Below are 13,782 nucleotides of genomic sequence, written 5' to 3'. Positions count from 1 at the left end.
CAACACAGGTGAGTAGCTGCGAGGAATGGTGGGAGCTCGGAGGTTGGGAGGGATGAAACACCCCAGCCAGCTGACTGTGGCTTTCAGCTGAAAGAGGCTGCCCCGCACACCATCTGATTGGCGGCTTCTCTTCTGCGCCTGCCCACGTGGAGCTTGGTGCACCCTGGCTGAGCGCCATGGCCAGCTGGCCGGGCAGCCACTTCTCTTCCCTCCAGCCCGGCTGCCCTGCGCTCAGCCCAGGGAGGCTGTGTCTAACTCCAACTGTGCTGGAGCAAGCTTCCCAGGCTGAGCGCAGGATCACAGATGCCCATCTGATGGACTGTATACGACTAGCAATCTCAGACTACAACCCAGACTTCAAGACACTGGCAGATACTGTTCAGTCACAGGTTTCACACTGAGACTTTGTTATTGGAAGAAAAAATACATAATTATCAATACTTGATTTTAGATTTACGAAATAGCAGAGAACAAAATGTATAATTGTAAATGCTTCATTTGACATTTAAATAGCATGAATTAAAAACAGACCATTTATTTCATAACTATAAATGTGATTTTAATTTTATATATTGCATAATTTAAAAAAAACTGTTTAACAGAGTGTACAAGGGCTGGGGATAGCAAGTGATGGACAGGAGAATAGAGAGGGCGGGGCTTCAAGGAAGGGACGGAGCTTCAAGGAAGGGGCGGGGCGGTAGATCTTTGCCTGTTCTGAGACTTCAAAAGTGATCTTGGGTGTAAAAAGGTTGGAGACCACTGACTTACCCAGTTCATATTCCCTACTTGGCTCTTTGTCCAAAAGTTTCTCATCAATATCAGAGTATACATTTTTCTGCAAAATAAAACATGTAGAAGAAACAATGATGTATTATGAATTTTGCAAATGTTTCCCTACCTTACATCAGTCATGTACAAACAGGATTCATGGGTTCTGTCATGGCTCGATTCCCCAACCTGACACTCTGAGTGTAGAGATGGAGGGCTGGCTAGTAGAATAAACTCTGTATAACCTGTCTCTGTAACTCCCAGAGATAAACTTGTCTGGTCTCAGTTTTCCTGAGATCCAAGACAAAAAATAAAAATTTGCTGCCACCACCCAAGAGTACTTAAAGACATAAAATAAACCCTTTCCAAATCACTTGGGAATCCCTTCCCTAAGACAAACCTCCTCCCCTTCCCCATACTCCATTTTACTTGGAGTTGGGAAAACAGAGGGAATCCTTCAGAGAACAATGGGGCTCTTCTCCCCCTAGGTAACTGCAAACTTAAGGCACAACAATCAACCTATACCAGTTAATCAGAACAAAAAGGAAAAAACTTTTACTATCAAACTATTGTTGCAAGCATAGTAAATGACTGGATGTTAAATAGCCATGGAGTGAAATAGACTCAGGGAAAATCCCCGGGTCATAATCCTTAGTTACAAAAGAGAAAAACAATTAGCCAGCTCAAACATGATTTCCAAACCTACAAACAAGGAAAACAATAAAACCTGACAAACTATCTAAACTTTTCCCTACTTACACATTTCAAGAAGTCCATTCCTGGGAAAGCCTGTCTCCCTCCATACCTGGAAAAAACTGTTCTGATCTCAAACAAAGAAGAGAGAAAGAAAACCCCCCCTCTCTCGGTTTTAAATTCCTATCTGCATTTCATTGGCTGAATGCCCAAGACCCCTCCCTCAGGTGCATCTCCAGTAGCTTAACCCTTTCCTCACTCTTCAGGTAAGTCAGACTCTCGTTAGCAGCTGCTATTTATGATCATTTCTAATTCCCTTTTACAAAGAAGTTCCTCAGAGGGAATGAACAAAACAAGGAATTATCAAGTGACAAAGACAAATGTAAGGTGCTGCAATTATGGAGGAAAACAAATGCACAAATACAGAATGAGGGATAACTAGCTTGCAGAAGTTCTGCTGAGAAGGATCTGGGAGTTGTGGTGGACCTTGACCTCAGCATGAGTCAACAATGCAAAGCTGCTGGGGGGAAAAAACAAATACAAGTTTAGGTGGTGTTAACAGAGATGCATTGTTTGCAAGACCTGGGAGGTGACAGTACAGCTCTCCTCAATGCTGATTAGGCCTATGCTAGAGTACTGTGTCCAGTTTTGGTCCCCAGTGCTTAAAAAGGATGTAGAGGAAGCTGGAAAGGATCCAGAGGTAAGTTACAAAGAGGGCAGGATAATAGGCAACAGGTTCAAATTACAGCATAGCAGATTTAGATTAAATCTTAGAAAAAGTTCCGCACAGTGGGACAATGGAACAGGCTGCCAAGGGAGGTTGTGGAAGCTACTTAAATGGAGATTTTCAAGAAGAGACTGGACGGCCACTTGTCTTGAATGGTTTAGACATAACAAATCCTGCATCTTTATAGGGGATTATACTAAGTGACCCTTGTGGTCCCTTCTTACCCCAAGGTTCTATGATTTAAGGGTCACAACACTGGACAATCAACTCAACATGAACTCCCAGTGCAGTGCTGTAGCAAAAAAAGCATTAATGTGATCCTTGGATGTGTAAACTGGGGCATAGTGAGTAGGAGTAAAGAAATGAGTTTTCCCTCCATATATGACATTAATGAGATTGATACAGGATTATTGCATCCAGTTCTGCTGTACACTTTTTAAAAAAGAATTTTGACAAATAGGAAAGGGTGCAAAAAAGAGCCACAAAAAGTATTAAGAGTTAGAGAAAATGACTTCCAATGAGAGATTTACAGAGTTCAATATGTTTTGCATATTAAAAAGAACATTGAAATGTGGCTTGATTAGGGCATAAGTTTCTTCGAGGAGAAAAAACGTAATATAGGGCTCTTTAATCTATCAGAGAAAAGTATCATGAGAACTAATAGCTCTATGCAGAAGCCAGACAAATTCAAATTAGAAGTTAGATACAAATGTTAATCAACAGGGCTCGACAGATAATACAATCTACTCACCCGTAGCGAGTAGATTGTAACCCGGAAGAGCCGGGTTCAGGCGATCTGCGCATGCACAGAGCGATCTGCGCATGCGCTGCCCATGCGCAGTGGTACCAGTGGTACTTTAAAGACTAAACTTTATGGCACAAGCTTTTGTGAGCTGCAATCTGCTGAGGTGAGTTGTAACTCGTGAAATCTTATACCATGATAAACTGTTAGTCTTTCAGGGGCTACTGGACTCCTTGTTTTTGCTGACACAGACTAACACGGCTACCTCTGAAATTTTAACCAGTGAGAGGAATTAATCATTGGAACAAAACATGGACATGGTGGAATCTCAATCTGTTGATGAATGAAAATCAGGACTGGATGTCTTTTTGGAAGTTATGCTATAATCAAAAGGAAGCTATTAAGCCCAACACAGAGGTAACTTGGTGAAACTTAATGTCTTGGGATACACAGGAGATTCATCTAGATGATCTGGTCTTTCATTCTGAATCTATGAATAAACAACATGTAGCCTTTAGATACAAAACACGTCTACATGCTTCAACATGTGAGCTTTAATTTTACATTTGAGACCTGTCCGGGAGGTGGCTTCCTACCTTTAAGGAGCTGCTGGTCTTGCTCATGACAGCATCAGAGGTAGGTTGAGATGTTACTGAAGAAAGTGATGATTTTGAAATTTCTTCTTTGTTAAGAAGTGAAGAGCGACGAGAGGGACTCATGGCACCATTGCCTGAGAGAAAAACCCAAAGTGATCAATAAATAATGTCAAATACCTTGTTCTATAGAGGAAGTGGGATTATGGGAATGCAAAAAGAATTGTCAGAAACGTACTCCTGACAAATAGAGGCACCACATGCAAATTATGCCAACCCTCTTAACTAAGTAACAATAAAGATTTGTTTCCACCACACCACTTCTCAATTTATGCAATTTACAATATTTTACATGTCTCTTGTCCTTCTTTACTTCAGTTGTCTCTCTGAAATATGTTAATCTTACCAGCGTTCTGCCAGCTTGTTAGATATCTCCTATATGCCTTTGGCATAAGTGTGTACCTAGTGCACAAAGCAGGAATCTTCTAGAAAACCGTGTCTACTGGGTTACTTCCCATACCCCTCCACTCTCTTTTCAGTTCTTTCTACTAATTGAGGAATTCCTCTAAAAGGGACTCAGAGATAGGGTGACATTTTGGAAGTGGTAGTAAAGTAACCATATTTGCTGGCCTGGGAGACAAGATAGAGGCAAATGGCAATTCTGCACATTATCTGTATTACATGATGCTTATACATACCTTGATTTTTAATCCTTGGGTCTTCAGATAACAGCGTATTCAGGCACTTTACATGACTTTCAAATTCTACCCTTTGATTAGCATGTTCTTGCAATTTTCTCAGGTGATATGCCATTTTTTTCTCTAGCACTATTCGTTTCTAAAATATTTTAAGAAAAATGTTAGAGACATTTAACACAAGATTGTTACATAAAGCAAAAGAATGTTCTTTAGTGTATTTTGATAAAAGTTTGAACAAACTTTTATAACATTTTATCAATCAACGTATTAATTATCAGTATGATATGTAGAGACATTAAACGTACTTTGAATGTATTAGTGACTTTTAATACCCATGGCTCCATCTAATTTTTAAATTAAAAATCTGGTATCTGTCACTATTAATTAATAACACCAACAATTAATATCTATCTATCAGCTCCCTAAAGTGCCTATCCAACACTAACCCCACTTAGAGACTTGGACAATAGAAGTGTAACTCCAATTTCAATACATGTGACATACAGTCTATAAAAAAAACCTAAATACATTTAAATCAATGTCTGAATTCCTAGTGGAACCGAAATGGGAATGTTTGTTAGTCACTGTGTCAAGAATCTCTCATTAATTTACAAATGTGTTAATTGGAGTTCCTTTCTGTCTCATTACAGAGGTTAGTCTCCAAAATCAAACAAGCTTGTAGGATTATTTTCTTAAGGGGACATGTTGCGAATTTAGAGTTAATTAAGCTACAAAGAAAGTAAATTACAGAGATGAGATTGGGAATCAGATTGTCTCTACATTTAGATAAACTGTCTTCCTTTAATTTGATGTCTCTTATTCTATTGTAATCCCTGAAATCTCTGAAATTAAATGTAGAAGATATAATATAGTTATATTTTCTTGGTTGTTATACCCTGAAAATTAAATGAACTGTATTGTGTAAGGATGAGAAATACTAAAAAAATATACTCTAATATGCGCATCATTTTGAAACATTAAAAGGAGGGAATGCTTTTGAATACTGGGGTGACCTTCTAGGGTGACCAGATAGCACGTGGAAAATCAGCACACTTTTTTTTAGAGGGTGGGTGGTATAATTGCCTACATAAGACAAAGCCCCTAATTTTGGGATGGTTCTGATAATATCGGGTGGTCACTCTAATTCAAAAATATAATTGTGGGGCTTGTGCACACTAGTGCTTACTTCAGTATGACCTATGTTGCTCAGGAGTATAAAAAAGCCATCTCCCAAGCGATGTAAATTACATGGATCTAAGCACTGGTGTGGACAGTGGTATGTCAGCGGGAGAAGCTCTCCTGCCAGCATAGCTCCCGCTGCTCAGGGAGGTAGAATAATTTATGCCAAGGGTGATCTCTCTCCCATGGGCTGTAGCAGTGCTACAGTGGTGCTGCTGCATCCGGTTCTAGTGGAGGCTAGCCCTTGGAAATGAATGAAACTTCAAATGCTCCTATGAGGAAAAAAACAAAGAAACCTGCTATACACCAGCAAAATGCAGGACAATGTAGCACTTTAAAGACTAACAAGATGGTTTATTAGATGATGAGCTTTCGTGGGCCAGACCCACTTCCTCAGATCAAATAGTGGAAGAAAGTAGTCACAACCATATATACCAAAGGATACAATTTAAAAAAATGAACAAATATGAAAAGGACAAATCACATTGCAGAACAGAAGGGGGATGCGGGGGGGTGGGAAGGGGGAGGAAGGAAGGTAAGTGTCTGTGAATTGCTGATATTAAAGGTAGGGAGAGTGGGATGTTTGTGAGTTAATGGTATTACAGGTGATAATTGGGGAAACTGTCTTGGTAATGGGTGAGAAAGTTCAAAGACTTGTTAAGTCCTTGTTGGTAAGTGTCGAATTTTAACATGAATGACAGTTCAGAGGATTCCCTTTCAAGTGCAGATGTAAAAGGTCTTTGTAGCAGAATGCAGGTGGCTAAGTCATTTAGAGAGTGTCCTTTCTGGTTAAAGTGGCAAGAAACTGTTTTCTCTTTGTGATCTTGTCTGATATCTGTTTTGTGGGCATTAATCCTTTGGCGAAGTGTCTGAGATGTTTGTCCAATGTACATAGCAGACGGACACTTTCGGCACATGATAGCGTAGATTATATTTCTGGATGCGCAGGAATATGTGTTCTTGATCTTATAACTCACTTGGTTAGGTCCAATAATGGTATCAGCAGAATGAATATGTGGACAAAGCTGGCAACGGGGTTTGTTGCAAGGGAAGGTACCAGGGTTGGTATTAGTGTGGTATGTCCTGTGGTGGTTGGTAAGAATCATCTTGAGGTTAGGTGGTTGTCTATAGGAGACTATGGGTCTGTCTCCCAGAGCCTCTTTGAGTATGGTATCCTGTTCCAATATAGGCTGTAGTTTATTGATAATGTGTTGGACAGGTTTAAGTTGGGGGTTGTAGGTGATGACAAGTGGTGTTCTATTGTTGGTTTTCTTGGGTCTGTCTTGAAGTAGATGGTTTCTAGGTATTCGTCTGGCTCTTTCAATTTGCTTTTTTGTTTCTCTGGGTGGGTAGTTGAGATTTATAAATGCTTGGTAGAGATCCTGAAGCTTCTGGTCTCTGTCAGTGGGGTTAGAGCAGATGCGGTTGTATCGAAGGGCTTGGCTATAGACGATGGATCGTGTGGTGTGTTCTGGATGGGAGCTGGATGCATGTAGGTAACTGTATGAGTCAGTGGGTTTTCTGTAGAGAGTGGTGTCTAATTTTCCATTGTTGATTTGTACGGTGGTGTCCAGGAAGTGGATCTCTCGTGTAGAATGGTCCAGGCTGAGGTTGATGGTGGGGTGTAGGTTGTTGAAATCTCTGTGGAATATCTCCAGTGTTTCTTGGCCATGTGTCCAGATCATAAAGATGTCATCGATGTACCGTAGGTAGAGGAGGGGTGAAAGGGGACGGGAGTTGAGGAAACGTTGTTCTAGGTCAGCCATAAAGATGTTAGCATACTGTGGGGCCATGCGTGTACCCATGGCTGTGCCGCTGATCTGGAGGTATAAGTTGTTCTCAAACCAGAAATAATTGTGGGTGAGAACAAAGTTACATAGGTCTGCTATCAGGTTGGCAGTAGTGTCCTCTGGGATAGTGTTTCTAATTGCTTGTAAACCGTCTTCATGTGGGATGTTGGTATATAGAGCTTCTACATCCATGGTGGCAAGGATGGTATTATTGGAGAGGTTATCGATGTTTTGTAGTTTCCTTAGGAAGTCAGTAGTGTCTCGGAGATAGCTGGGGGTATTGGTTACGAAGGGTTTGAGAAGAGTGTCTACATAGCTGGATAGACCAGTAGTGAGCGTGCCAATACCAGAGATGATGGGACGTCCGGGGTGCCCAGGTTTATGGATCTTGGGAAGTAGATAGAACAATCCTGGTCGGGGGTCAGAAGGTGATTCTGTGAGGATTTGTTCCCGAGTAGCTGTGGGGAGGCTTTTAAGGAGACAGTGTAGTTTCTTTTGGTAGTCCAAGGTGGGATCAGAGGGGAGAGGTTTGTAAAATGTGGTGTTCGAGAGTTGTCTGGTTGCCTCCTGGTTATAGTCGGCCTTATTCATAATGACCACAGCACCCCCTTTGTCAGCTGGTTTGATTACAATGTCCAGGTTGTTTTTGAGACTCTGGATGGCATGGTGTTCAGCGCGGCTAAGATTGTGTGTCGCTTGTTGTCGTTTGCGAATAATGTCAGTCTGTGCGTTGTTGCGGAAGCTGTGTATATAGAAATCCAGATTGTAATTCCGACCGTCAGGGGGAGTCCACCTAGAATTATTTTTCCTTTGGTGTTGGTAGGGGGGATCTGGTAGGTCAGATTGATGTTCAGTGGTGGTTTGGAAATATTCTCGGAGACGGAGGCGGCGAAAAAAAGCCTCAAGGTCACCACAAAATTGTATCCAGTTTGTGGGGGACGTGGGGCAGAAAGAGAGACCCCGGGACAAGACAGACCACCACAGGACATACCACACTAATACCAACCCTGGTACCTTACCTTGCAACAAACCCCGTTGCCAGCTTTGTCCACATATTCATTCTGCTGATACCATTATTGGACCTAACCAAGTGAGTTATAAGATCAAGAACACATATTCCTGCGCATCCAGAAATATAATCTACGCTATCATGTGCCGAAAGTGTCCGTCTGCTATGTACATTGGACAAACATCTCAGACACTTCGCCAAAGGATTAATGCCCACAAAACAGATATCAGACAAGATCACAAAGAGAAAACAGTTTCTTGCCACTTTAACCAGAAAGGACACTCTCTAAATGACTTAGCCACCTGCATTCTGCTACAAAGACCTTTTACATCTGCACTTGAAAGGGAATCCTCTGAACTGTCATTCATGTTAAAATTCGACACTTACCAACAAGGACTTAACAAGTCTTTGAACTTTCTCACCCATTACCAAGACAGTTTCCCCAATTATCACCTGTAATACCATTAACTCACAAACATCCCACTCTCCCTACCTTTAATATCAGCAATTCACAGACACTTACCTTCCTTCCTCCCCCTTCCCACCCCCCCCGCACCTCCCTTCTGTTCTGCAATGTGATTTGTCCTTTTCATATTTGTTCATTTTTTTAAATTGTATCCTTTGGTATATATGGTTGTGACTACTTTCTTCCACTATTTGATCTGAGGAAGTGGGTCTGGCCCACGAAAGCTCATCATCTAATAAACCATCTTGTTAATCTTTAAAGTGCTACATTGTCCTGCATTTTGCTTCAACTACCCCAGACTAACACGGCTACATTTCTATCACTATGCTATACACCAGTGCCTCCTTCTGGACATCAATGAACACAGCAGAGAACCCAGAAGAACAGAAGTGCCAGTTGACAAGTGTCAAACAGAAAGTCAGAAGATTGCCCTTAGTCTATAAAGTTCTGACATCCCTGTCATAGCGGATTGCCAATGTCAATTACAGCAAACCAAAAAGTACACTACAGTCACTAACAACTGAAGTAAATGGAATTCCTGACCATGTGTGAGGTTAATCATGTATTTGGCTTTGGGACCCAATGTAGCACTGGGAAGTCCTCATGAGATTTTAAAAAGCTTATATTTTAACACCATATAGGTAAAAGTTATATATAATGTGGCACGTCAATTCTAAAGAAATTTAGCTTTCTCTTCTCTTCACCTTTTTAGCTTTCTCTTCTCTTCTCTTCCTTCGCAGTTCCTCAATTCTTGCTTCTCGTTTCACATCCTCACCAATTTTCAGCAGAAGTAACATCTCTTTTTGCTTCCATTCCTAGGGATCATAGATGTATCTTATCATGCAATAATTATATGCACATTTTACTTTGTGTGTACAACTCCTCTGCTGCTTTGTTTAACGTTTTTCTGTTCATTATCTATACATTTTAAACACTTTTGGCCAAAATCATTCCTACAGTCAGATCACTGCAGTCAATGATGTAGCCACAGTGATAATTTTGATACCTATAAAATTATTTCCCCAACATACTAAATTCTACAAACAGTAGAAATATTATTGGCTTGGCAGGGGCTGGTGGGATAGCAGAATGCCAAGCATTCTTCATGATTTTTCTTTCAGCTACGATCTGTTTAGAATCCCTGACTTGCAAAGCTACATGCTCTGACACTTGGACTATGGAGCTCTAGGAACACCTTGTTCGGTGCAGCGTGATCGCCTTGCTTGTAGTCATAATTCCGTATCTAGAAAAATGCTATTTGTATTCACTTTGTCCCTACAGATTGTCATAAGCACCAGTCCTGTTATTTAGTTTTCTAAACACCCGTTTGTGAGCTGAAATTTGGGGTGAAATCCTGCCTCATTGAATTCACTGGGAATTGGGCCTTATAGGAGCCAGGACTTCACGCCAGGTACATAACTAGATGGTAGGACAGGGGAGGGCAAAGGGCCCTTAGCAGGCCAGATCTGGCACGCCAAGCCAGTGCATCCAGCCTGCAGCCACCCTACTGCTCCCCTACCCTCAGGCCAATCAGGGCCTGGAGGCAGGGGAGCGCGCAAAGTCTCCTTGCTCCCGCAAGAGCGCATGGTGGCTAGAGACACACGCCAGCTAAACAACCAGCTTTTATCTCTAGCTGTCGCGCACTTTTGGCAGGGAGGATGAGCTTTGTGTGCTCCCTGCCTCCAGGCCAATCCGGGCCTGATTGGTCTGGGGGCAGGGAGAGCGCAGGAGGTCTCCTCCTGCTAGGTGCCTAGAGGGAACACCAGCTGTTTAAAAACAGCTGGTATTTCTCTCTAGGGGGCGGGGCAGGGATGGAGAGGGGACGTCTCGCGCTCCCCCAGCCTAGGCCAATCAGGGTAGGGGGGAAGCACTAGAAGTATCCTGGCCCGCCCCTTCTGCCCAAGGCCCCGCCCCTTTTAAAAATTATTCCCCACCCCTGTGGTAAGATCTGAGCCTGCAAAAAGCAGGCCTAAAAAAGAACAGTGTCTAGAAATCAGGGCCATAAAGTACTGAAATGTAACTCTGCCTGTTGGGCTTAAATATTTACAGATTCTTTTTTACTTCCAGCATAGACCTGGATCCTGTAAACATTTAGTCACATGTTTAATACTAGGCATGTGAGCAGCCTTATCAAATCCAATGGTACTGCTCAGACACTTAACATAAAGCACATGCATAAATATGTGCATGATTGGAGCCACGTTCGTCAACTTTTTAAAATTCTTCATAGACTGGCTGGCAAACTTCTTGTCAACTGACAAATAATTAAAATTGATAGCAATTTCATGAAGGTGTGTGTTTGTGTACGTATAAATTGTATGGTGTCTTTCAATTTCTTGTTTCTAACCTCCTCCATTTTTATATGAAGAATAGGTTGTTTCTTTTTCTTTTTTTCACGTTGCTTTTTCTCTTCCTCAGCCTGTCGAAGGAGTCGTTTTTCTTCTGCAATACACTTAATTTTTTCCAATTCTTTATTAATCATTTGTACATATCTTTAAAGAAAAAATGTAAATCACTGGTAAGAATCAGCTGGAATCACCTTACCTAGTCAGTTTTCTGCTCAATCCCTGCTATATTCTTTGTCTGATTTCTGTTTGCTTAAGTCAGATGAGGAATTTACAACTGACTTCACAAATATCTAACATAATTCATACCCAGTAAATTAACAATTCCAATACAGTTAATCTTCTTACTATGTATTTTAGAAATGTGCATCTGTCTGGCTATGAGTCCATTTGTTCAAGAACTCCTCCTAAATGGTAAGAGCTAAGAAAAGCAAATCTGGTGTGCAGCTTTCTTCTTATCATAATATAAAAAAAGGTAAAGGTTTGCTTGTGCCAAGACTATGGGATGTGCCTGGAATCGATTTTCTCATAAAATGGAAAGGAAGGGGTCTGGTAGGAGGGACAGGTGTACTGTAGAATGACCACAGGAAGGCTGAGAGGCGCCAGAGATGAGACTGGGACAGCCAGGACCCCATTGGACCAGCAGGGGGCCAGAGCGGAGAAAAGGATAGCTATCTACTATATATTTCAGAAAGTTTGTCTGTTTGTCTGTGTGTCTGTCTGTCCCCCAGCTGGGGGACATGCACCACTCCCCTGGCAGTGCCCACTTTCAGCAGCCAAGGAGAGGTGCTTTTCACATGGCCCCAAGTTGCTGCATTGAGAGAGGGCTGGGGTTGTCCTTTCCCTGGGTCAGCCTGCATACTGAATCCCTCATCCCCACCCTCACCCCAGAACAATGATTTTAAATGGGAAAAAAAAGTATTTGAATTAAAGGCCTGAGCAACACCAGGTAAAACTTCTTGTTCTTTTATAATTTAAAAGGTTATAAAATAAAACTAAGGCCCCAACCTTGCATGGAGTTGCATGCAGGCCCCCACAGCCACTTCCAACTTCTAAACTATTTTGTCTCTTTGTTACCTGTCCCTTATCTGTCTTTCTCGGTCTTGTAAATTTTCTCTTTCTTCTTGGAGCAGCCACTCTCTGAAGTGAGAGGTGTCAGCACCCTCAGGAAGCAGAAAGGGATCTTGTAGTTTTGTCACTTGTTGTTCAAGCATTTTCTGAAAATGAAGAATGGATTTTAGGGCTTTATTTAAAGCTTTAATGCTTTCACCAGCCACCTGGGCTGCCAAATTTCTTACCAAAGAAAACCGAACACCCTTCTCCAAGGTCTTACCAGGCTCACTCCACTCCCCGTCCCTCTGTTGCTCACTTTCACCCTCCCTCATTGGCTCGCTCATTTGTAGCGGGCTGGAAGGATCCTTTTTCGGCCAGGTGTCTGGTAAAAACCAGACACCTGGTCACTCTGCAGGCACCTATCTCTGCACTGAAACTCAAAATACTTAAGAGAAAAGTAACGTGCCGAGGGCTAAACCCTCCCCTTTGCCACCAAAATGACATGGAAAGGAGGGATGTATATGCAGTTCTTGGTGTGATGGGGTATACAAACTCCATGCTGGGCCCCACAGAGTTAACGAGCTAGTGTGGCTCAGGCGGGCCTGCCCCACCCACCCTATGAGACATGTCAGACTTGGAGAGAGGAGCTTAAAGGGGAGAAACCCCACGCAGCTGCTGACAGGATCAGCCAGGAGAATGGGCTGACTGACCAGAGGGCAAGAACTCTTTAGCTGCCCGCTGAGCGTAGGCCTAGTGCACAACCCCTTGTGATAGGACCATTGCTTTATGCTCGCCGGTGAGCTTCGATGGGCCCACCGCTTTGCGGAAGCCGTCTGAGAGCTACTCTGAGAGTCTGTGTTTGCTTCCTTTATCGGCAGCCCCAGGAAGGGAAGACTTACTGGGGATCTGCTGGAGGGCGGAGCCTCGTAAGTTTGGACTGACACGCTGGAGCACCTGAAGGGCAGAGGCCTGTGTCAGTGCTGGGGCCTGGTCCAGGCCTATGCGGTGCCCTGGCCTGGGGGCCCTGGTGACAATAGGCTGCTGCACTTCTGTGGCATGCTCCCCTTTGGACATGAGCAACCACAGCTCAGTGACCACAGCTTTGCCCTGTCCGTTTGTTCCCCCCGGGGCTCTTTGCCCCACCCTGAGCCCTCAGAGCTCTCTGGGGCTCTTTACACTCCCTTTCTGTAAATGTCTGCCACGTACCCAGGAGGAACCCTTCCTCTCTGAGTGACTGCCGTCAAACTGGGCAGCGTGGCTACGTCTACACTGCAACGCTATTTCACAATAACTAGCGCTATTCCCAAATAACTTAGTCCGCGTCTACACAGCAGGCAGTTATTTCGAAATAGTGTCCAAATACTGTCAAGCTGGAGGACGTCTTACTCTGACTCTTGTAACTCTCATTGTGCGAGGAGTAAGGGAAGTCGGAGGAAGAGTGCTCTATTTTGAAATAAGTGCTGTGTAGACTCCCTATTTCAAAATAAGCTACGCAATTGACGTAGCTCAATTTGTGTAGCTTATTTCGGGTTAAGCCCTGCAGTGTAGACGCACCTTTCAGACTTCTGAGAGGTCTGATCTTTAGTGCTGCCCTTTCTTGGTTTTATTAATAGTTACCTGCTGCCTCAGGGGCTCTACTGTGCTTTTGAGTACATCAGGCAGGCTTGGGAGGCAGCTGGGGAGTAGAGCAGAAGTACTACGAGCTTTGCCTTTTACCCT

General features: G+C 42.9%; 1 protein-coding gene across 1 annotated transcript in view; it reads right to left on the bottom strand.

Moving 5' to 3' along the window:
• LOC102450226 (fibrous sheath-interacting protein 2-like) overlaps positions 1-13,782 on the bottom strand; it is a 44,847-nt gene that overhangs the window by 22,891 nt on the left and 8,174 nt on the right. The window contains exons 5-10 of the mRNA XM_025178669.2: positions 12,088-12,227; positions 11,013-11,157; positions 9,370-9,480; positions 4,222-4,360; positions 3,527-3,660; positions 769-835 (exon numbers count right to left, since the gene is read on the bottom strand). Coding sequence (XP_025034454.2) covers positions 769-835; positions 3,527-3,660; positions 4,222-4,360; positions 9,370-9,480; positions 11,013-11,157; positions 12,088-12,227 — 736 coding nt within the window. The remainder of the gene's footprint in view (positions 1-768; positions 836-3,526; positions 3,661-4,221; positions 4,361-9,369; positions 9,481-11,012; positions 11,158-12,087; positions 12,228-13,782) is intronic.

Source organism: Pelodiscus sinensis, chromosome 13 (assembly GCF_049634645.1).
Source record: "Pelodiscus sinensis isolate JC-2024 chromosome 13, ASM4963464v1, whole genome shotgun sequence".
Lineage (NCBI taxonomy): Eukaryota > Metazoa > Chordata > Testudines > Trionychidae > Pelodiscus > Pelodiscus sinensis.
Note: the sequence above shows the minus strand (reverse complement) of the source record. Positions and strands in the feature narration are given on the sequence as shown.